This window comes from Cheilinus undulatus, linkage group 10, assembly GCF_018320785.1.
Source record: "Cheilinus undulatus linkage group 10, ASM1832078v1, whole genome shotgun sequence".
NCBI lineage: Eukaryota > Metazoa > Chordata > Actinopteri > Labriformes > Labridae > Cheilinus > Cheilinus undulatus.
Genome location: NC_054874.1, coordinates 8276203 through 8301428, shown reverse-complemented (window position 1 = coordinate 8301428; position 25226 = coordinate 8276203). Strand labels below are relative to the sequence as shown.

The 25226-nt window shown below is 38.6% G+C and overlaps 1 protein-coding gene across 5 annotated transcripts in view; it reads left to right on the top strand.

Annotated features, from left to right (window-relative positions):
- Nucleotides 1–23509, top strand: part of fgf13a (fibroblast growth factor 13a) — a 199274-nt gene extending 175765 nt beyond the window's left edge. For all 5 annotated transcript variants that reach the window (XM_041796886.1, XM_041796887.1, XM_041796889.1 and 2 more), the window contains 2 exons: nucleotides 11813–12011; nucleotides 21927–23509. In XM_041796886.1, the coding sequence (XP_041652820.1) occupies nucleotides 11813–12011; nucleotides 21927–22063 (336 nt within the window). In that variant the 3' untranslated portion in view covers nucleotides 22064–23509. The remainder of the gene's footprint in view (nucleotides 1–11812; nucleotides 12012–21926) is intronic.
- Nucleotides 23510–25226: the final 1717 nt, after the last annotated feature.

Genomic DNA, 25226 nt, shown 5'->3' with positions numbered 1-25226 from the left:
GGCTCTAATGTCTACCCTGTGTGGGTGTGTCTATTTGTTTTTGGTATTTGTGGAGGGTTTTTTCCACTAGCTTAAGCGCTCCAATTTATTCCCAAACAAATGAGTGTACTTTATCTTAAGCTTAAGCGAAAGGTGCTTTTTAATCCACTTCCACTCTTTTTTAAAGAATGGAACTCTGAAAAGCCGGATTTTGGAAGATTTACCTTCAGTGGCGAGCTGAAGCGTTGGCTTTGTGAGTCTGAAAAGAGTTGAGTTGTCGCTCCAGAGAAACAAGAACAGCTTCAACTCTGATTTCACTGGCAGAATTGGTGTCATCTTAGTTTCAGTATGGCAGCTGAGTACACATGGGCAACTTGCAGCAATGATTTGGCTCGTCTTGTGAAAATCAGGCCAATATCTTTATAGAGGAGATCAGATCCGTGATACTGGTGTTCCTCCAGCAGCTGATAGGATCAAGAAAACCGCTCTGGACTGTAATTACTCCCCTGAAGCCAACAGATTGCTGTTTAAGAGTGTATAACTGATCAGGTTTCTTCACAGTGCTAATGCAATATTCCTATCACAGTTAGCTTTACCACAGATGAATTGTGCAGGAGGGTGATGTTGTGCATGCATGTGCATGTGCTTTTATGCTCATGGGTAATAAAATAGGCGAGGGATCAACCTTCAGGAGGTTACGTCTTCTGTTCGTGTCCACCTTTTAATGTCTCCTCCTATTTACATTCATGGGATCATCAATACTGCCATTACTGAAGCTTGGATTCTCCTCACACCACTAAAACCACCTATGTTACTGCATATTACATGTGCTGTTTCAAGTCTGGAGTTACTGCTTGGGCTTTAATGGGATCTTTATGTCTGTAATTACAGGATTTGTGAGGGAAACATTTTGTATTTTTGCAAAGCTCAGCCTTAAACTTTAATTTATTTTTGTGGAGTTTTTCTAATACTTTGTGACTGTCTGAGAAAGTATTGATGCTGTCATTTTGATAAATAACCAGAGGAGAATGTAAAATAATGCTAGAAAAATACTACACAAGGTCCAGGTGGACAATAACTCCTCTCTGTATTCAGGCAGTGCTGCATGTAAACAAATCTAAAATTGGTATGAAATTAACAGACAGGGCTGTCCCTTGGCACTGCAATAAGCTGAAATGCAAAAGAGGTGGTATAGAGCATGAAAGGATGCCCAAAATAGTAATTCTATGACTGCCTGTTTACAGCCTTTCTCCTGTCAGTCTTGACCCATCTTGCTGGCCTGCATACGCTCTATGCCATATCAGGCCCCCCAAAGCTTCCTGAACAATCATTAAATTCAGAAAAGGAGAGAAAGAAGATGTTGTGTTTTAAGAGTATCCTTTGGCTTTAAATGTCTGCAGCTGTTAAATCCATCCCAAAAACAATTAACATTGAAATAATTTTAGAATGACTAAACTTTTGATCAGTTTACTGACATTTACTGTCATAATTAGTAGCAGAAGTGGTGCAAAGTGCAAATAAAGTGGTGAGAAGGGGTTAGAGAGTCACAAAAATGGGTTGTGGGGTGGCACAAAGGGAAAAAAATTAGTAGAAAAAGTGGTGAAAAGAGGTTAAATGCGTCAAAAATCTGTAAAAGAGGAAAAAGGGGGCAAAAAGCATAAAAAATTGGTTACAAATAAAAAATATAGTGCAAAAAAGTAATGAGAAGGAGTGAAAAAGTGGCAAAAATAGAAGAAAAGTGGCAAAATAAGAAGAGTGGCACAAAGGGGATAAAACATGCAGGAAAAGTGTTTTTAAAAGGGGTTAAAATCTTGCAAAAATTGGCTTAAGAGGGAAAAAAGTATCAAAACTGTGTTAAAAGTGTCAAAAATGAGTTTCTACTAGTACTAAATCACAATTGTGGAGGGCCCATTAACTGGGATTATCAGGGGCCCAGCCAATACTGTTGTCAGGCCTGTCTCCTTGTGGCCATTATAGATAATAGGCATAGATCTCACTGGTAATGTTTAGAAATGTCCTGTGTTTTCAAAGAAAATACAAATACCACTACTGTAGTATTTCAATCAGACCAAAATACTTATTTCAATTTTTTTGTATTTGAAAGTCTAGCCCCCAGAGTTTCTGTCAAGACTAAATCTGGCCTTTGTGCAAATGACCTTGATGACCCTTGCTTTAGAAAGTACCTAACCCCTCAGACCACTTTTTTCTGGTGAAAATGCACATGAGGATTTAGTAGTACTATTTATCAGTTAGCCCTATTCCACCAGATTGAGTTCAATCTGTCTTCGCTCCGGCACAGTGAAGCAGACAGGTTTCAGTTTAGTCAAAGAGAGCTTCCACCAGCTCTGCTGTGGTACATCTCTGCTCCTCCACAGCTCTAGCAGTCCTGAGACCTCCAAAGCAGATACGCAGGACTTCTGTTTCTGCCTGAAGCCATTTCCCTGAGCATCATTTCAGCATTAAGCAAATTGAGCGGGGCAGGAAGTTTTGCCAAAACTAAAGTGAAATATCCAGTTAAATTTCAGAATAAAAATGCCACATTGTATTCCACTTTACTATGTCGACAAAATCCCATAATACACTGATCATCAACTGGAGGCCCGGGGACCACACCAGGCTCCCCACAGCTTCCCATCCAGCCCCCAGAAGCTCGATTAAATTCAGAAAAAGTGCTGGGGAAAAATATATTGCTATATTTAGGGTATCTTTTCTTTCTTTCCTTTTATGATCCCTCCAGATATTTAAGTAACCCCAAAAATATGCAAGATTGAAACATTTTTTAAAAGACTCAAGTCAGTTTTACAAAAATGCAACTTTTATTAACCATTATTAGCAAAAAAGATGCATGGCAAACTTCCTCATAAAAGGCTGCAGTGAGGTATTCACAATCCAAAAACAGCTGCAAGACCCAATCAGAAAAATGGGTTTAATTTTGGATATTAATTTAATATATGTGCATTAAAAACACTTCATTTATTTGGTTTAATTTCTTGTTTAAATTAGAAAAAATCACAATGCATATCCGGATAGAAAAACTATTGCAATCATTGAGTCCTAGTTGGGACTCAAAAGTGGGTCATGAAGGGTTGCCTGGAAAAAAAGGACGGCCAAATAGTCTATGATGTACAGAAGCCCTGAGCAGACATATATCAATACTTTGTATTCTACTTAATTTTCCTGAAAACAAGTAAATTTCAGTCATTTTCTCAAGATTCTCTTATTTATTCAATTTTCTTGTGATAAAAAACTTATCCCAAGATAGTGAGTTCATTCCTTGAGAAATGACTACATTGTATACCATGGCCATATATCATCATTTCACACTAGGTCAGGGGTGTCAAACTCAAGGCCCGGGGGCCAAATCCAGCCCATGGAACAATTATATCTGGCCCACAAGATCACATCATATTTGTATTAGCCTATAACTGGCCCACCAGTATGAGGTCTGCAGATTTCCTCCAGTATAATAAGGTAAACTTCAACTTGATTATTTTAAATATCCTTGTTAAGCCTTCAAAACTTAAAAAAGTAAAGAGTAAGAAAGATTTCCCAAAAAGTCAAGAATGTTGGGAAAGAAATGTGTTTTTATTTCATATTTTCAATTTTGCATCTCAAGATTACGACTCAAAATTATGATTTTGACTCTTCATTTCATACTTTAACCTTTTCAACTCACAATTTGGACTTTATATATCACATTTTTATCTTTTAGATTTTGAATTTTAAATTTTAAGTCATATTTTGATCTTTTCAACTCCTTACTTTGGCTTTTTAATCTGATATTTTGACTTTTAAACTCAGGATTTCAATTTTTTCTCATATTTGACATTTTAAATTACTAATTATTACTTTTTATATCATATTTTGACCTTTTAGACTCCCAATTTTAAATTCAAGTAATATTTTTTTTTTACTTTTTAAGTCATCAATTTAAATTCTAGCTCATATTTTGACATTTTCAAGTCCTAATTTTGGCCTTTTAATCCCATATTTTGACATATTAGACTCACATTTTAAAATTTTAAGTCATATTTAGACTTTTAAACTAATGTTTTCAAATTTGATCTCATATTTTGAACTTTTGAACTTAAGATTTGAACTTTTTTCTCATATATTCGCTATTTTTTTCATATTTTATCACTGGTGAAAATGAGGCTGACAGTTATGGTTAAATGTTGACATGTTAGGTCCTCAGGTTAGACCTAAATCCAGAATCCGGCCCCTGCTGTGATTGAGTTTGACACCCCTGCACTAGGTAGTTCATGGTGAGTGAACCTTTTACGGTTATGGCATTATAGCTAATAATCAGACCCACAGAGCAGTATTGATTGATTAGGGACAGCTGGGAGAAGGGAGTGGGCATGTCTTACCCCCCTCTTTCTTGCCCCTGTTCATGGCATTATAAAGACAAATGCATCTCAGCTGGAACTCTGGCGTTTGGTTAATCTTTAAAAAAGGAAGGAATAGACTGTCAATTTTGTTGAACTCTCTCATAAAAATGTTTAAGGATGTATAAAAAAGCTCCCAGCATCACAGCAACATGCTGCTCATATAAAGATGGAAAGGAGCAGCTGACAGACTTTGAAAACAGACATCTAAAAGCATAATATCCACTAAGGCTGCTGTATCGTTAACCAAAAACTCTTTCCAGAACATTGCATGAGTTTGCCAGCTGTGCATCATTCCTGACAGTGTGCAGTAGTTGCACATTGAAGAAAATGCTGCTGTAGTGTAATGAGATCATCAGAAGTCCATTTAGCTGAAGAAGTATAAAGACATGGGGGGAGGGAGATGACACGACTGATATTTTTATGCAGATAATGTCCTGCTTTTTATTTCTAAAGTGATTTCCCTTCGCTCCATCTGGCACTGGAGGCATGATTAAAGTGATGTGAGATTGGTCTCAGTGAACAATAGATACGCTATCGACTGAAGGAGACGCCACTGGAGCCCATTCAAACGAATCTGAACGTCTCTGTCTATCACAGCCCTGTTAGGATTGAAATGGGGATCCCCTGCCATTTTGGCCCCTCCTTGTGTCAGTCTGGGCGAGACTGTTATCCAAAGACCTGCTCCAATATGCAGCAACACTGGCCAGTAGCCGCTTCTTCGTCTTGGCTCGGAGGGAGCCTGTCGTTCTCTATGCATCTGTTTATCAATAGACTCTTATTCTTCTCCAGGGCGAGTGGAACCAGCCAAATCCACATAAGCTCATTATTAGAGTTAGAAGAGAACTCCTGGCTCAAGAGCAGAGCAGCCCGATGGGTAGCTTTCTATCGGATAACTGAGACAGATGCTGCCAAGGCTTTCTAAGGCTGCTACTAATCAGAGTATAAAAAATCAAGGTATTTTGATTTTAATGAAGTCAAGTAATTAAAGTAAAGCATGAATTACGAGAGAAAAAGTCTGATACGTATATTTAAGAAGGAGGGAGATGGGATAACAGACAAAGCCATGACCCAAACCCAAGTTCAGCTTGTGCTAAATGAGTAAAGCAGCAGCTTTACAGCATGGAAATATGGTTTAAATTATCTATTTCATACACTATTAAGTCTTTTTGTATATTTTGGTTTTTCCAAATTGATTTGACTAACTCAGAGTTTTGCATCCTAGTATTAGTGATAGCTAAACTCAAGGCATGATGTGCAATTTTCAAATTACATTTCTGGTAGGTTCTGCACTCCAGCACCAGTCTCTCAGACTGAAGAAATAAGTCCTTTAGCCACCTCACCTCCTCCCTCTGGGTTTTGAGTCCAGCTGCTCGTTAGACTGATCTCCATTCTGACAAGCTGCCCAAGGTTGATTCATTTCAGATTTCTTTAGGGTGTTTTCACTTCTTAAACTCTGGACCAAGGTCCGGACCGAGGTTTGTGCTTATGTTACACTGTAAAGATTTGGTTCGGTTGTTTTTGGTTTCACACTGTAATTACTGCAAATAGACTAACAAACCTTCCATGACAAACCAATGTGATAACGTCATCAGTTACATGGTTGTGTGTCTCTATTGTTAACACTGATTGGTTTGGTTTGTCTGACGTCAACTTGTATGTAGAAAAAAAATGAATGAAATAGTCATTTCCACCATCATATTATTGTTGATTTGCTACTACCAGCTAACCTTGCAAAGCAGATGGATTTGCCCGTTCTTTGTTTCTTACTGGCGAATCAATCTTGCAAACCTCCCATCTGAACCGTTTGGGCCCAGTTAGAAAGTGACAGGACCAATCAGCATCAAGGGGCAGTACTTTCAGGCAAGGCAGAGTCATGACATAAGCAAGCAGCTACAAAAGACCGCTGCAATTATGGCAGAAAACATTAACGTGGATGCTGCTAAAGCACCAGTTTTATCAAAATTTGACAACATTTCTTTGTTAAAAGAAGAACAAAGAACAGCAGTGAGTTGTTTTCATTTCAAAAACAACAAAAGTCATGTACTGACATGTCAGCATGGTCTGCGTTGTGCAGTTCTCTATGGAGTTTACTCCTCGGTAGCGGCTACGTCACGTGTTTTGTTGGTCTGATTGGCCTGTGAAGATGTGACAGACAGAACGTTCATCCAATCACCCTCCGAGTTTTTTTTTCAAAGGCTCTGCCCTTTCCCAAACACTGTCTATGGGAGGTTTACCGTGTGAGGTTAACTACCAGCAGCACCAACTCGAATAGCAGTACATAAGGCTAAGCCAAGCTCACCTACGAGCTTCTTCAAGAGATGACAACTTTATTGTTGTAGATAGGAAAGTGCTGCCTCAGTTTCTTTATCATGAGGTGGCACTGTTCTCCCGTCCTCTTGAATCCTTTTCCAAGTTGGCCCCAATAACATCATCAGACCAAATGTCAATAAGGCAGACGTCTCTTCTTCTTTACATGTGTTCATGTGGCTCATTTTGTTTTGGAGTTGGATTTCCCTTGTCTGGTTCTTATGCTGCGATTTTCGGTCATTGATATGGAGGTCCGAAAGGAGGTCAACTCTTTTGGTCCAACCCCAGGTTTCCAGACCACGGTCCAGGGGCAATTTCATACCAACCATTTAGGCTCAGATCAACCTGAAAAGTCTGAAAATTTGGATGAAAATATGCAGGTGTGAAAGCACCATTAAAGTATTTCACACCACACGAAGTCTTTTTTGTGGTTTAGAAAGTCTGTAGGCTCTCTTTGAATTGCATTCTTGCTACAAAACTATTACTATTGAGCCACTGCACTAGCAACCCTGATGGAGGCAGGGGTGTTCTCCCTTTCTCCATATGGTTGTTGGGCTAATAGTTGAATAGAGAGAGGTTAATGTGAGGAAAAAAAGACACTTAAAAATATACAAAGCAGGGTTGAACCTCTGGGTGAAACATGAATGAGTTGACAGAAGTGCTGTTCTGTTAGTGTGAACAAAGAGTTGAAAACAACAAACCCACAGGGACTTTGACAACCCTCTTTTTAAAAGTCCCCATCCAACATATTTGGTGAAGATATGTTTTATATATTTATGAAGCTCAGTGTTAGTTCATGCAGGACATGGAAGCCATGATCAGCTGACAACCAGCTGATAATTGCCTACCAGCTCCCACAGCCAATCACAGCTCTGTCTCACACAGTGGTGTATTTAAATATGATGTACTTCTCATAATCCCTGCTATCAAAGCTTAACCTCCTCCACCCCAGCCTTCTCCTTTATAGCCTAAAGCTTGTTGCACCCTCAATCAGATTCATGCTACTATGGATAATGGCTGTTGAGCTAATTTTATTGTATTCAGCATGCTTTGTCATTAATGTATCTTTTCATATGGGGGTTTCTAGTAATGTGGTCTCTGGAAAGCCAAAGCATGCTGCTTGACAAACCAAGGGAGCATTCTTTTAGAAGAGCCTTCTTGGACAAGTAAAAGTGCCTATGCATTTTGCAATAAAATTGTTAAATGTATGCCGAGAGTGTTCCTGACTGAACTATTTTCATGAGATTGTGATCTGGCCATTTAAAAAATAATGTAATATATTTTTTTCATGTGTTCGAAAATTTTGTGTTTACACCCCAACGCTCTGTGAAAAGAAACACATCGCTGCCTTTGGGTCAAAACCTAATACCTCAAAAATTCCCACTGTTCAGGGAATGAAAAAATCTCTGAATTTTTCAAATGACTTATTGTCATAGCCAGTGTCTTTTGAACACTTTTTATTGGTTTAAAATTTGAAAAATGGACATACAAGATTTTGGCCCAGTGATTTGTACACATGGGCATCTGGTTTTGTAACAAAGTTACCCTGCCAACTACTGTTGTGGCATGTGTGTCATGTGTTTTCTGAGCCATGTGCACAGGAATTATAATCAGAACAACAAATCTGTTTTTATGAGATCATTTCCATGTTAATGTGGCCTTAGCAACAAGAAAACTCCCTTCTTACTGAACTGTGACACAGTGCTCTCCCAGCTAGCCCTGCTGCCCTCCCAGGGTGCTTAGCATTGATTCAAATGGTGTGTTTGGTACCGCTGTGTTGATGCAGCTTAACTGAGAACCTGCGCTGAGCCAACAGGATGTATCCTGGTGAGGTGATATGTCACAAGCTTCCTGTGACTTTATCTCTGTGTCTATCAGAGATCTTTATTTAGTGAGGTCTGAGAATTAAAGGCTGCATCAGTGAGAGGAGACTAGGAAATCTGGGTCTTTTTACAGCTTAAGACTTTCATGTTACCTCTTCTATGTTTTGGATGTAAAAACAGAGCAAACCCCCTCACCAGACCTGGGCCTTGTTCAGTCTTTTGAAGTCCTCTTGGTGCTGCACATGAAAAGTGATGCCACTGGACAGTTACAAAAACCAGAGAGGCTGTTATAGATGAGTCCGTGTCTGGTTGTGACATGTTGTTTGTCATCATCTCACTGCGGGTCTTTGCCCCTTGGGAGACGTCATCTCTCCGTCCACTGACAGCCACCAGAGTGATGTTTCTGTTGGACTGGACTGATCCTGAGTGGATCTGGTTTGATCTGAAAAAGCCACTCAATCTTTTATTTTCTCAGAAAGCTTCCTTTGTAATACACATCATTAGTTTGACCCTTTGGCTATTTCAAATGTTGTAACAGAGTGTTTGTTTATGCTATATGTATTCTTTTATTCTCAGACAAGTGCCCAGAAAGAGAAAATCTTAAAGCTTAGCTAGAAAAATTCACTGCTGACTAGCTTCACTTGCCTTTAGTTCCCTTTCCCTCACACAATGTCCTCTATGTGTCTCAGGGGAGTAAGTCTTCTAACTGATTAGACTCTGTTCTGTGGAATCACTGCCCAAGCAGCTCCACAAATTGGACCAATACACACACACACACACACACACACACATACACACACACACACACATAATGTGGCCTCAGAGGACACAAACCTCAGCCACAGTGTTGTAGCACTAATGGCAAAAACACTACAGAGGCTCCAAGCCCTAAACCACACTGAGAGAGAGAGAGAGAAAGCCTGCATAGTATAGTGTCCGGAAAGTGAACCATTAAATTGCATGCCTCTGAGGAGTTTGGCCGTGCCAGGATTATTAGTGAGGAGATGAAAAAGGTACCTGGAAAACAGGAAAAAGCCCTATTCCCATAGAAAGAGTTTTACCGGGAGGTCTCTGGTAATTTGTAATAATTGGATGTCTGTTTTTAATTCACTGTGGATTGACCAGGTTTGTAATTCAGAACTGCAAACATCTGGGGGTCCTCCCAAAGACAATGTTGATATCTACCACTTTATTTCTTGTGTTCTGGTGTGTTTTATGCACTTAATAATCGTGAAGTTGTCCTTGTTTTTGTAAAGGAAAATAAAAAATCAAGAATTTTATTGAAAGAAAAACCTAAGTGTCTTACACGTCAAGAAGAATCACAGTTGAATAACTTTTGAACCCTAAGTCGTAGCTACGTATGTTTGTTCCTTCTGGAAGCCCTGTGTTCTGCTGTTTTAATGAGGCTATCCACAACCTCAAAGCCTTTACAGTTGCTTTTCTAGCGAGCCTGGAGCTTGAGTGACTTACTGGGGTCTTAAAAGATCAAATCCACACCATTAACTCCAATACTGAATGTCTTTTTATCCGCTTTGTCATCCATTTTTTATTGTTTTTCTGCTAGCTTAGCATTAGCAATCATTTTGGCTTCCAAAGACAGTTGTCACATGGGCTGTGGCAACAAATGGCAGGCTGTTCTGTCGACATGTCATAGTTTGCAAAACAGCGCCTGTGTAAACACATTGAAACTGAAGGAGAGGGTCTGAGGGGTTCTTAATGGAAATAAGAAGACAGAGGCCGTGATGTGGCCCTCTGTGTCACTGCAGACAGGAACTGCTTGGAATAATGGCTCAAAAACAGCTAATATAGAGAAAGGGCAAGGACTTCTTTTGTAAATATGTGAATATTGTGAAAACTTTTAGTCACAGAATGGTTATTTTTCTACTTTTTGGTCCAAAAGAGATGGGGGAACAAGTTTATGCAAAAAAGAAGTCTTAGTCAAAGTTGAGTTTTAGCTTCTGTTTAGTTTCTGTTTAGTAGTTTTGACTTCTTTAAAATTCCAGTGACATAACAGCTGCACACATACTCCTAAAGCCCACGTTGTCCTGAAATAAAAAAGACATGTAGAGCTTGATTTTGCACCACAAAGTTGATGTTTTACAAGCTTTTTAAGACAATAAGTCCAGGTGAGACAAAATGGTTATAAATAGCTGAGGGCTCAGACGGTTACTTTGTTTATGTCATCACTCCTCAAATTCTGCATGGAAAATAAATCTGTGAGGTGTATCAAAGCCAGAGCCTGATGCTATACAGTTATTTTAGGCTGCCGTTGTTGATGCCTGAACAATTATGACTTATATTGACTGACTGGAATGAGGTTTATATTTTTAGCATAGCTGAAAATGTGGAAACAGAGATATGTAGTGAGTCAGGGAGTATCAGGGGAAGGAGAACCTGGGGAATAATTGAGTTTGAGGAGGTTGTTTGAAAACCAGGATTTGATGGAGGGTGGAGTTAGGGTTAGTGGACAAGTAGAGCTGGGTATCATCTGCATAGCAGTGAAAGTTGATGTTGAATTTATGGAAGACATAACCAAGAGGAAGAAATAGATAAAGAATAGTAGGGGGCCTAAGGCAGAACCCTGGGGAACACCATTAGAGACTTGAAAGAGTGGGATTTGAATGATTTTAGTTGTATGAACTGAATGTTGCCAGACAGTCATGATTTAAACCAGTGCAGGGGTGTGTTGGGGATTCTAATCCTGTGCAAACAGGGCTAAAGATAGGACACCATTACCTTGTGTGAGTTATCTAAGTGAGCAAATGCTGCAAATAAAGTTATTAAATCTGTCTAATGAAATGATTTTAATCATGGTTATGTTGTTGCAAAGTGTTCCAATACTGAGTCATATGGCAGTCATGAATTATCATGTTTGATAAACTTTTAAATACAGTAGACAATACTCAGAGATAATGAACAGCCATACATATTTAATAGCTTGAGGCAGACTGAGAATATACTCTTCATCTTGTATGTTTTATTAATGCCCCTCTGTATCTGTCATATCGCTGTTATGTATGCTATAAAGTGCTACATTATTCACTACAGTAAATGGAATGAATAGATTTAGACGATTCTCTAGAGGCTTAAATTCAGAGCAGGGCCTTGAGCCTTGAGATAGCATTTCTCCTCGTTCCGTGCCCAAGTGCGTTGGACATGTGGGGCAATGTACCGTTATTAAGTTCCAAGTAATGAACTATTGCATTTCAGCAGCTTCTCTTCATACCACCGTGTCAGGGACTCCAGAGACCTTGTGAATTACTGTCCAACAAGTACTACACACTGTATCTGTTTCTCCTTTTCTCCCTGCAGGAACACTTTACACCAGAGTGCAAATTCAAGGAGTCGGTGTTCGAGAACTATTATGTGACATACTCCTCCATGATATACCGGCAGCAGCAGTCGGGCAGGGGCTGGTACCTCGGTCTGAACAAGGAAGGAGAAATCATGAAGGGGAATCATGTGAAGAAGAACAAGCCAGCAGCCCACTTCCTCCCCAAACCTCTAAAAGGTAACCCCACCAAGATTGTGCTCTACATTTTACTGTTCAGAACTCACTGTGGAGTTATGGTCCATCTGGAATAGTCCCTGCAAAGTGTGCACCACTGAAATGACCTCTTATGTCAGGCTTAGGCTACGGGGTTAAATGATGTCGTGTTGTCCGGCTGTTGTGCTGGTTAAAAGTTGAGTCAACAAAGTAAATCTCAAAAATTGTATTATTCACTCCAGATAGATCCCCTTCTTAAAGGATAAGTAAAGGTGATAGTCTATTAGCTGCAATTCAATACCAACAAATATTAGGAATAATACCCTTTTTAACAGTACTGTTGGTTAGTGTTACATCATATAAAAGGAAAGTTTGATGTTTTAATTCCAAGCCTAATAAGTTATGTGCACAATGTAAGCAACATGCCACACTGACCACTATCTTCCTAAGTTTTTTGGTTCATAATGACAGCCTTTATGCATTTAAAAAGAAAAACTGTAAAACATCAATGAATAAATTAAAGAATTCATTATCTATACAGTACTGATCCATCAATACAACATTTATGATTTTGTATAAATGACATGAACTGGTCAATAATACTTAATAGATGCTGAATTACCTACTTATACCACACTAATGCTTAATAGTGTTAATTCTTATAAATTAAAGGCACGTGTGTCCTCAATTTGATGCTAGTCCTTGTAAACTGGAGACTCTTGCATGGTTTTCCAAATTAGCAAACTCCCCTTATAGGCTTATTCATGTATCACTTAATTTATTCCCTTTTGCACTGGCAGCTGTAGGCCCTCTGATGTCTTGCCTTCAATGCCAGTGTCACAGAGATGTAACAGTGGGACTAAGCTGTCCAACTACTGTGTTAGTGTTGGAGGTTGAAACAGAGATGTTGGCTAATAGCAAATACCAGACCAACATAGCTGATTCTAGGGATGTGAGCAGTTAGCTGGCTAAAATAATCGTCCATCTTTTATTTTACAAACAGGCCTAAAACCAGGTCAAAGGCTCTTTTAAAACTGTAATGATGACTCCCGCCACTAGTGGGCACTGAAGTCCTTTGTCCCAAGTTCAGGGGTCACAGTTTGGTGCAAGTAGTCACATGACAAATACATCTGAATGGCAGTATTTACACGCTGATGAGGTGGCAGTAAGGCCTGTAACTGTCTAACTGCTATTAAATAACCAATGAAGAAAGAAGAAGAAACATATGAAGAAGAAAAATTTTTTGCAAGAGCAGCTGAGTTACGAGTCCCACTGGGTTTGTCCTATCCTCACTACAGGTTATCTGTGCTGTTTTTAAAAAGCAACTGGACATGATATTAGAAAGGGTTAAATACATGACAGATGGTAATGCAGTAGCTCAGATAGGCGCTGCAATTTTGTATTTAAGTGCTCTGCTCAGGGCCCCTTTACATTGTCCCATTCTGTGTTTACATGAGCTACTCAGGTGTCCTTCGCTGATGTACTTGAGTCCAGATTTGGCAGAATTAACCACTGCACCAGTATTAGCCACTGTGAAGGTGTCACGGCATTCTTCATAAATCAGAAATATAATGCAATGCTCCTGAATACTTTTATTTTAATTTGCATTTTTTGCATTGTATTTATTTCATAGCTCCTGATCAGGAGAAATTAGGCTATTTATTTGTGTTTCTTTTCATTTATTTGTTTTTATCTTCCTCTTTATTTTCATGTTCAACACACAACAGGCTATACCAACTACCACAGGTAGTTATAAATGAGAGGAACCTAGAATTATGAATCTGGGACTTTATGTTGCTTTTCCCCCTGATAAGCCAACCCGGTATTGAAATGTGGCCTCTGTGAGTTATACACCCCTACTGTGTTCATTTATGAAATTATGACAGCATCTCATCTTCCCATTTTTGGTGCAACATAAGAGAAAAAAGGCCACAGTGTGAGTTTCATAATCTGGGAATATTTCTGAGACATTCACTTCTTAGTTTGCATGCAAAGATTATTTTTGTCTCTCACATACCTTGCCTGAAATCCACTTGCTTCTCTTTCAAATAAGTTTCCATATTTTAAATTCTACTTTTCAGTCTCAGATGAGCTGCTTTCAACATGACCCTCTTCTGTTTAGCATATTTCTGAGATGCTTGCATTGGCACATTCTCCAGCTTCCCCCAGCAGGTCACACTCTGCCGCAGACACAGTGCACAGAGAGGCTGAGCCATTGTCTCTGATTCAGCAGCAGGAACAATGTGTTTTAATTCTTTGACTAGTATCCCATGAGCCTTTATTTTCGGTACAGCAGAGTCCCAGAGAGCCCCACCCATGAAGACTGTGTGGTGGTGTGGATGTGGGGCAGGGAGAAAAACAGGGAGGAGTGAGGGAGAAGCGGGTCTGTTCTCTGTGTTAAAAAGGCCACAGTCCTTTCATCTTCAACAAGACACAGACCTACCTGTCAACACAGAGGAGACAGACAGTGTCTTCTTCACTTCAGAGGGATCAAAGCAGAGCACTTTTATCTGTCTCAATCAAATAAAAGACTCACAGAGCAAAAAACCCCCACAAACAATAACCAAGAGTTCTTTAGATTGTTGATTGATAAGTCATTTCAGAGGTTTGATATGCCAGATGTGGTTCTTCTGTGTGGTGTGTTATATTTTTTTGTGCATGCCCATTAAAAAGACTCCTAGCACTGTTAACTTAAGAAAATCTACAGTTACTGGTTGAAAGGATGAATGAAGGCCGCCCCTTTACATACAGTGCCATGAAAATGTATTTTCACACTAAATTGTTTCAGATCACCAAATTTTAAAATTAGAAACAGACAGCCTAAGTAAATTCAAAATGCGGTGTTTAAATGATTTCATTTATCAAGGGAAAAAAGCCATCCAAACCTTACTGGCCCTGTGTAAAAAAAGAAAAAAAAAAAAAAGTAATTGTCCCTCTTTGGTAAATTAACCTCAATTTATTTCGAAAGAAGAGTCCAATTTCACTAGCCACAACCAGGCCGTATTACTGCCAGACCTGTTGAATGAATAAATCCCTTACATAGAGCCTGTCTGACAAAGTGAAGTAGGCTGAAAGATCTCAAAAAGCAACACAGTGTGGTGCCATTTAGAGAAATTCAAGAATAGATGTGAAACAAAGTTGTTGGAAAAGGTTACGAAGACACTTCTAAGGCTAGAGCCATTATTCACAAATATTCTGTGGACTGATGAGACAAAAATTGAACTTTTTGGAAGGTGTGCCTCCAGTCAAATCTGGCATAACACTAATACAGCACCAGTCAAAATCCGTACTTAAATAGGATTGAAATACTGGGGCCTAATCGTAGACAGGTTGTGGCTCTTCTGCAAAGAAGAGTGGGTTAAAATTCTTCCACAGCGATGTGAAAGACTTGTTGCAAGTTATTGCAGTAGATGCTTGCAGTTTTTGCTGCTAAAGGTTGCACAACCAACTAGAAAAGCACTCAGAGAGCGCAGACCTCTGCCATTAGCCCTATCTCCCAATAGTACAGAATCCTTTAAAAAAATTCCTGGATCTTCCTTATGCCATTTCTGACATTTCCTGAAAATTTCATCAAAATCCATCCACAACTTTTTGAGTTATGTTGCTAACAAACTAATAAACTAACTAACAATTGAACAAACCCATCAGATCACATAACCTCCTTGGCGGAGGTAATTATTAGATTTAGGGGCAATTTTTAAAATTTTGTCTAATATTAAAATTTCAATGCGAAAAGAGAAAACCAGGCACACCAAACCAGTGTTAATTTTGACAGCTGTTTTTAATTTTAGTCTGAGTCTTTTGATCACGTCTTTCAGTTTTAGTCACATTTTATTCATTTCTACCCTTTTTAGTTTTAGTCTAGATTTAGTCCATAAAAATTCCTCAATTTAGTTTTTACTTTTAATCCAAGCATTTACTCTGTTGCCTAAATCTGGTACCAAATCATGGTAGTGTGTTCTATGTACCCTGTGAAACCTGGAGTCCCTGCGTTCTACTGCTAAGAGGCAGAATAGGTACAGCTACATTGTTTTTTGACAGATTTACCTTCAGTAGGAAAATATCACGGATTTTAAATGTCCAAAGAAAACTGCATTACAATTTAGTCTAGTTTCAGTCATCTTGACGACAACTAAACTTTGTATTTGTCAGTTTTAGTCATCACAGATCTATTTTTGTTAGTCTTAGTCTAGTTTTTGTCATGGAAAAAAAGGCTGTTGACGAACATTTTTAGTCATAGTTTTAGTCGACGAAATTCACACTGCTCCAAACATGAAAAATGAGGAAGGATATACTTACAAAGCCCTGTTTATAATGGCAAAATCATTTAAACAGCTTGTATGTTAGCCCTGATATAGAGACTTGGTTGAAACATGCTGGCTTTTTAAATGATTTGGCCATTATATTAAAGGCATTTAAAGTATTTCCTTTCTCTTTTTCTCTATGCTTTTTCATGTTTGGAGTGCCTGGTTTTCTCTTTTTATGTTGGATATTACCCCCCCTCCTCCTTTTTAACACTGACATTAAAACCTATTTTTTCAGAGTGGCCTGTCAATAATACAGCCTAGTGCAACACAACAGCTCACCTTTTCATGTAACAAAGCACCCAGTGAGTCAAATTGTATTGTGCTGCTGATTGAGAACACTTCTAATCAGTCGAGTGGAGACACAAATCCTTCTTTGAAGAGCAGGTCATTTAAGGTAATCTTGGATTTGATTTCCAGTGGAACTCGAACCCCAGAACTAAGACCGATATTTGCATAAATTAGAGCTGTGTGCGATAATTGAGATACTATTAAGCTGCAAAAATAGTGCCTGCATTTCCTTTAAAATACATAGATGCTTTAATGTCTTTTCAGCACACTTTGGTTAAACCACTGCAGCATCTCCCTGCAGCCACAGAGATGTAAAATAAGTCCACCACTTCTTGAATGTCGCATTTCACTAACAGGCAGCTCAGTGGACAAGTCAGAATTCATCTGCACCTTATGTTAAACATTTACCTTTGTTCTGTTCTCTTATTATCCAGTTCAGTCTGTAACAAGTTGGCTAAATTAATGTCATAATCTTCTTTATTCCCTAAATTCTCTTTTGCTTTCAAAATAAAAGCAGGTCTGTATCCAAACAGGAGGTCAATTAGACAGTTTAATAGAGTAAAGAAATCCAGAATAAAACAAATTAGACTAAAGACTACATTTTACATCAAAACTATCAGAAACTGTAGATGTCAGACTCTTGGTTTTGTTCTATCTTGCTGATTTGGATTTCAGATACACAGCGACGTTTGATGTGCAGGCTATCACAGTTTGGAGTTAAATCCTTAATTTCTTCTATTTGATGAATTAATGCTGCCCGTTCCAGCATCTTTGGTGAGGCTGCTCCAGCCAGCATCTTATTAGGAATCTGGACCTGCCCTCAGAGAGGACTATAATAGCCTTTCACTTTCATTTACGGGGCCATCCAGAGGGCCTCACGCACACTTTAAAGGGGCAGCCAGAGAATGATTGGATTTATGCTGGAAGACAAACACTGAAAAAGAGAGAGAGATTAACAAGCAGACAGATAAAGGCTGGATGAGATGGTGTTCTCAGGGATTCCAGACACTTTTTCTCTGAGTTTGCTCTTCTGTATCTTTAGAAAAAAGGAATATTAACCTTTAAAGTTCAACAGAAAATCTAAAATTAGAAAAATAAATGAGGCTTAAGACATTATCACACTTGAAAATAAATCACTCAAGCTCAATATTTACTACATTTTTACAGTATTTATTTTCCCATCGTAGCAAGCTGTTTGGATCTTTGTAATGCGATGAAAGGAGAGAAAAATAAAGGAGAATCTGTTCCAGCAGCTCATAAAGATTCAGAGGCAGTGGTGTTACAGGGCACCAATTAAGAAGCTGTCTCCGCCTTGGCGATGGCATCTCTTCCAGCCATTACTCACTACTCCTCTTCTGGTTCCAGTCTGCGAGTCTCAGCCCACAGCCTCTCATTCTGTCCTCCTCTGGATGAAACTAGTTCAGCTCCCGTCACTCAAGCAGACACAGGAAAATCCTCTTACAACTCTTCCTGAATGTCTTGGTGCGAGCACAAAGAGGTGCCTGTATGTTTTAAAGTGTGTAGCTGGTCCGGTGGCATTTGTCACTGAAGTGCCGTGACATGATAGATGGTTGTTATTGGGGATTAATGTTAAATAAGAGCAGCGGCACGCTGACGCTATAATCAGGAGGTCAGTCGTCCATCATTATAATCACACAATGCTGTCACTAAGAAGACTGTAGCCGATCATCAGCAGTTTCCCACTGAAACCCAAACAGTGATTGATGTGTTTAAGGATGGTCTGCAGCTTGCTGCTGTAACAAAAAAATGCTGGGCTAAGTGAAGTGTCTGAAGGACCGGGTTTGCTGTTTCAGCGACAGAATCCCTGAGGAGTGAACATCAAATAGCATCCTAGGCAGAAGGATGTTGACAACATCCTGAAACCAAAGACTGTGAACCTCAGATTACTGATATTTCTTCTGAAAAGGCTGCTGAGATGCAGATCAGGCCGAAGCTGCAAACACAGCAGAGCTAAAGCACTAGCAACTACTGAATTTATAATGCCATGCAGTGAATATAGGGTTTTTCACTTCAGCACCAACCTGGTCTGCTGTGATCTCAGCAGTTTGGAGAGAACTATAAGATCTCCTGCTATATCATCACAGGGATTATTCTTACACAGTGGAGTCTAAAAACACTGTTTATTTATTCCATGCTGTTCCTGTAGTATAAGTCTGTTCTCTTGTTGTTGTTCATAGTCTTTGTATGTTAAATAGGGATGTAACAGTACCTTGCAATACAACTAAAAATCAATACTAATTATACCAAGAACAATTTCAATCGATGAGACATATGATGATGTATTTTTAACAAGCTGAGGGCAGCATCTGCGTTCGGTTCTGCAATCTCAGTAGCTGAAGAATAAAGGCAAACATACATGGCAAAAGCAAGTATGGATTTTTAGATTGACACAAGGGTGGGCAATATGGAAATAATATTGTATTTTAATAATATAATAATATGGAAAAATAATAAGGCTTTTTTGTAAGTTACTGACCAAAGCAATCAAAATTATTTCCCATGTCGTTTTTAAAATGCACATTTTTGTCTTTTTCTTCTGCACCAACCTGATGATCCATGCATGATGTGTTTATCAGATAAAGGGGTTTGGAGGTCTTCTCCCTGAGTGTTTAAAGCCCCAAACGTTTCTTTCTTGCATTCTGATCTATTTTAAAGAGCCAATTTGTGCATTTCCTGCACCAAAAATTAAGGCTTTCAAAAAGTATGAAAAAGTCTTAAATGCAAGACTTTAAGGTCCTAAATTTTGCTGTTAAATTTTTTACATTTAATGGATTCACAAGTGAGATACTCATAGGACAGAGATGTAAGACTCAATCACAGCAGGGGCCAAATTCTGGGTCTAACCTGACTGGGTCTAAATTTCCCATAGACTGTCAACCTCATCTTCACTGGTAACAAATTATTATATAAAATAATAATATTAATATATCATTATTATTATATATATATTTTTAATATTTTATTTATTATATAAAAATGTAACCTCGATGACAAATGATTTTGACTTAAAAAAACAAAAAACAAAAAAACACAAAGATCAAAATCATGATTTTTAAGTTTCTAAATAAAATTCAAAATCATGAGTGTAAGACCTAAAAATATGAGATAAAATTCAAAATTTTGACTTTTAAATGTAAAAATATGAGATAGAATTCAAAACCTTGAGTTTAAAGGTAAAAAATGAGATAAAATTAAAAATTTTGAATTAAAACATCAATATTTGGGATTAAAAGTTCTATTCAGGAGTTGAAAATGACAAGATATGAGAAAAAAATCTATATCAAGAGAATAAGGTGAAAATTTGAGATAAAATTAAAAATCAAGAGTTTTTAATGACAAAATATGAGACAAAAATACCAAATTATAAATGTCCAAGGATGAGATTAAATTTAAGATTTTAAATTGAAAAGGTTAATATTTGGTATTAAAATTCAAAGTTAGGAGTTAAAAATGTCAAAAGGTAAGATTTAAATTCAAGAATTTAAAATGTCAAAATAAGACTTGAAAATTAAAAGCGTGAATTTAATGGTCAAAAATTTGAGATAAAAATCAAAATTATGATTTGAAAAGGTCCAAATATGATTTAAAAAGTCTAAACTATAACTTTAGGTCAAAATTGTGAGATGCAAATTAGAAAATACAAAATGAAAACACAAATTTCGTTTACCACATTCCTGATGTTTTATCAAATTATTTTTACTCCTTCTAATTCTTATGGCTTAACAAGGATACTGTCAATCATCAAGGTTAAGTTTACATTGTTGTACTGGAGGAAATCTGCAGTTCTCATACTGGTGGGCCAGTTATAATAAAAATATGATGTGATCTGGTGGGCCGGGTATAACTGTGCCGTCACTTGTGCCGCAGTTTGACATCCCTGTCATAGAACTTCACCAGATCTGACTTCAGTCTGCATGCTTGTTTGTGTTCTGGCTATCCTTTAAGCTCTGCTGTGTCCCTAGCTAGCAAGTTAACTATGTGTGAAACTGATGTGTGCATGTTAGTGATTGGTACGTTTTCTGAGAAGTGGTTGGAGGCGGTGTTGGAGCTGGGGCCGACACTTGTCAACATTTTACAGCAGTGATTAAGTGGTGGCCCGAGGACCACATCAGGCTATTAAATCAACCCAAAAAATTATAAATGTTGAAACAGTTTTATGAGGGATGATTTAACATTAGATCTATTTTACAGAAATCCACCTGTCAGCCATGATTTGTTAATATCATGCATGATAAACACAAACTTACCAGTCAAATCCTGAATAAAACTGCAGTTTTCTATGTCAACTTTCCACTCCAACAATCACTAAGGCCTAGAATCATTTTTTTGCGTGCATACAAGTATAATAATATACTGTTATACAATTAATCATTGATTATAGACATAGATAGACAGTTATAGATGGTTAAAAGGCCAACTTTAAAAAAAAATCTTATTTTACCTTATTTGATGGTCTGGCCTGCACAGCACCTGTCATGACAAAATCTGGCCCCTGTACAACTCAAGTTAATGAGCCCTATTTTACAGGATTTTGCAATTGTCAGCTTTATAGTAAAGCTTTTGTAGAGTGTTAAACTAGCATAGTCTGTTAATATTAGCGCTGCTCACATCTAAAAGAAAGCTTTATTTGAATAACAAATACCAGCTGCATTTTCTTGAACAAGTCACATTTTTATCTTACAATCTGCATAAAACATGCATTTAAATGTGTCACCAATGCAACTGGGTCTTAAAATATATCAAAGGGGTCTTAAAAAGGTCCAAAAACTATTAAAATTGATGGCTGATTTTTTGTAAATATCCTGTATGCAAGCAGCCTCTGTACATAAAAGCATTTCTATAATAGCTTTAAACTAGAATGACAATATGAGCAAAATTAAACCCCAAGTCAGAATGGGATTCATTTCTGAGGCACATACTCCTCCAGTGAGTCAGTATTATATTTCACTGTTTTAGTGTTATCCTGATTTGTATACATAAAACTGTTGAGGAGACATTTATAAAAGAATATGATCTACTTGATATGTGAGCACACCTGCATGTTGCACACTGAGAATGAGAGGAGATAGAGCTGCAGGCTTAGAACACTTCAAGCAGTGTGCATGTAAATAAACGCATTAAACTCAATGACTACAGATATAAATACTTTAGTGAGAGCCACAGTCCAAACCAGGGATGTAAGGTAGATCATAGATCACTTAATCCATAGTTGAAATGAAATGAAACCGTGAACTGGTGGATAATTGTGAGGTTGAATGGGATGCAATAGGCTACATCTCTTACACTGAATGTCAATATTCTCTCTTGTCTTGTGTTTCCGCAGTGGCTATGTACAGAGAGCCATCCCTCCATGACTTGACAGAATTCTCCCGCTCCGGCAGTGGCACGCCCACCAAGAGTCGGAGCGCCTCGGCCGTGCTCAACGGAGGCAAAGCCGTGAGCCAGAACGAGTCCACGTAGCCCGGTCTCCCGACCCAGGCCTGGGGCCGAACCACAAAAACCTTACCTCCAGCAGAGCGTGAATCCAAGCAGACTTCTCTCACCGATCAGCGGTTCAGGACTAGCTACGACAACAAAGCATATGCATACACCCTGACATCATCACTAAGTAACACCTAGGTACCATTCTTACATTAATTATCATTAAAACATCAATAGTTAGAAACTATATGGCACATTAACCATTCTTGACTTAAAAATTATTAATTTTTCTTTGGGCTTGAGAGTTCTCTAATATCTTAATCACTCTCTTTAAGTGATGATTGCATACCAGTTAGCTCATCTTTATCTTTTCTTTCTTGATTTCCTGTGGATAATATCATTTCTTAGGTCATGTAGACACTCGTCCATCTGTCAGACAGGGACAGGAAGTTAGACATGTAGGCATTCAGGGCAGCCAGTGATGGTGCTGGTCTACGAGGCTACAGTGGTACAGTGTAAGCCCTGATCTCTGTCTCATCCATGCTTCTGTGAATACAAAGCCTATAAACTCCCTGGCATGGCACAGCCCAGTGCTGCTGGGACTGTTGCCAGCCAGATGGTAGCTCTCCTGCGTCCTAGTGCACACGCTCAGAGACTGAGCTCTCTAGCATGGGAAAATGAAGCCTATGTTCAGCTTGACCTGAAATATAAAAAGGGACAGCGTGGCTCTCTTGCAGATTTTTCTTTCTTTTCAAAAACGCCACAGCTGCACCTTGATTTTTTGCTAATTTTCTGAATTAGCCGAGAGCTGTTCATTTGATAACTGTTTTTTTTTCTGTCTCCTCTTGTTCTCCTCCCTCGCCCATTGTTCGGTATTTGTATTTTTGTTGCTGTTTCATCATTGAAAGGGGTTCCAGCAAACCAAAGACAGAACGAAAGAGTGTCCCTTTAAGCCGCTGACAACCAAGCCAGTGTAAAGGCAAAGCTGGAATTTTTCTTTTCACTGTACATTTGTGATGAAAGAGAGAAAAGATTTTGAGGAGGAAAAAAAGGAACAATGGACTAAGGAGTTATTTTCAACACTTTGAAGTTGGCAGCGTGCTTGATGTTGTGCTTTTCACTGATATGCTCGATGGCCAAGGTATGAAACGCCTGTTATAGTACGTCCCCATCCCCTTCTGTTACTCCTGTGTCACACGTCTTTTGTCCTCGTGATCAGTTTCCTCCCTCTGTACTTGTGTCAGACTTCCTCCCCCTTTGCCATCCTTTTTCGTCAACCTTTATTGACTGATACATTTCACCATAGGAATATGGTGCAAGCCCCTTCCCAGGATGCTTGTTATGTGTTTGAGTAACTTATTGTGGTGACAATATTTTCTATATTAAAAAAAAAAGAAAACTGTGGACTTTTAGGTGGCTTAACATTTTATAGGACACGTCATATTTGTAAAAGTGAGAAAAAAAAAATAAAAATACAAAAATGAACATCTTCCCTTTCTTGCACAGGGCATGTACAAACACAATTATGTACAAAAAGGACCCCCCTCTTTTGTGGGCTAGGTACTCTTCCCTTCAGCTACATAACTTCTTTCTGGTACATGCTTCTGGAAGGCTTTCTTTTTCTCGGTTTCCTCTGGAGGTTGTATTAGGTGAACCTATCTGTTGCATGGGAGAAAGCAGGGAAATTCTGGTCTAGAGCTGCATGATGTAGGCTATGTGTATTAACCCCATGTTGGATCATGTGTTCCAAACTACCAGGCTTAATCTGATAAAACAACATTTAACAGGCACACATTGTGGCTGCCTGATAACTTCCAGTTGTTTATTATTTGTTGTATACACAAAAATGCACTGAATAAAATGTTTATATTAAGATTTACTTTTAAAATGTGTCCGACTGCATTCTTTGTGTTGCATTATTACTGTACTCCACATAATCCTTTACCACCAGCAACTGCAATTATACAAGAGATCCGGTTGTGGGAATTAGATTGGAGCTGGCAGGAACTGTAATAACTGGTGGAGTAGAACTGGGAGCCATCTATACTGAATTGCTGCTTGAAAATGCTTCTCCATAAAGGAGCTCTCCTACCCAGCACCTTTCCAATCTGTGGATGCCACATACCTCATGGAGGGGGGTTATACCTTTAATTGCCTTGGGGTTGAGGTATGGGAAAGGCTAAAGCGTGGAGATTGGTGCACTGCAATTTTACCTGAGACAATACGAGTTCTGCTTTTGCACAGAAGTGATCCAAGTAAGTAAGATCACTAACTTTTTCCTTTAAGGCTACACAGCAAAACCATCAGTGATAAGTCAACTCCCATACTGTTAAATTTATCAGATTTTCTGAGTTTACAGTCATGGACAAAAGTATTGGCACCCCTGGTATTTTTCCAGAAAATAGACCATTTCTCACAGAAATTGTTGCAATTACAAATGTTTTTGATATACAACATGTTTATTTCCTTTATGTGCATTGGAACAACACAAAAAAACAGAAGAAAAAAAAGCCAAAACTGACATAATTGTACACAAAACTCAAAAAATGGGCCAGACAAAATAGTTGGCACCCTCAACTTAATATTTGGTTGCACACCCTTGGGAAAAAACAACTGAAACCAATCACTTCCTATAACCACCAACAAGCTTCTTACACCTCTCAATTGGAATACTGGACCATTCTTCTTTAGTGAACTGCTCCAGGTCTCTCAGATTTCAAGGGTGCCTTCTTACAGCAGCAATTTTGAGATCTCTCCATAGGTGTTCAACGGCATTTAGATCCAGACTCATTGCTGGCCACTTCAGAACTCTCCTTTGTCTCCAACCATTTCTTGGTGCTTTTTGAGATTATGTTTGGGGTCATTGTCCTGCTGGCACACCCATGACCTCTGATGTAGACCCAGCTTCCGGATACCAGGCCCTACATTGCGGCCCAAAATCCTTTGACAGTCTCCAGATTTCATGATTCCTTGCAAACACTCAAGGCACCCAGTGCCAGAGGCAGCAAAAAGACCCCAAAACATGTTTGAACCTCCACCATGTTTGACTGTAGGTACTGTGTTCTTCTCTTTGTAGGCCTCATTCTGTTTTCTGTAAACAGTAGAATGATGTGCTTTTCCAAAAAGCTCTACCTTAGTCTCATCTGTCCACCTTCTCCCAGAAGGATTGAGGCTTACTCAGGTACATTTTTGCAAACTCCAG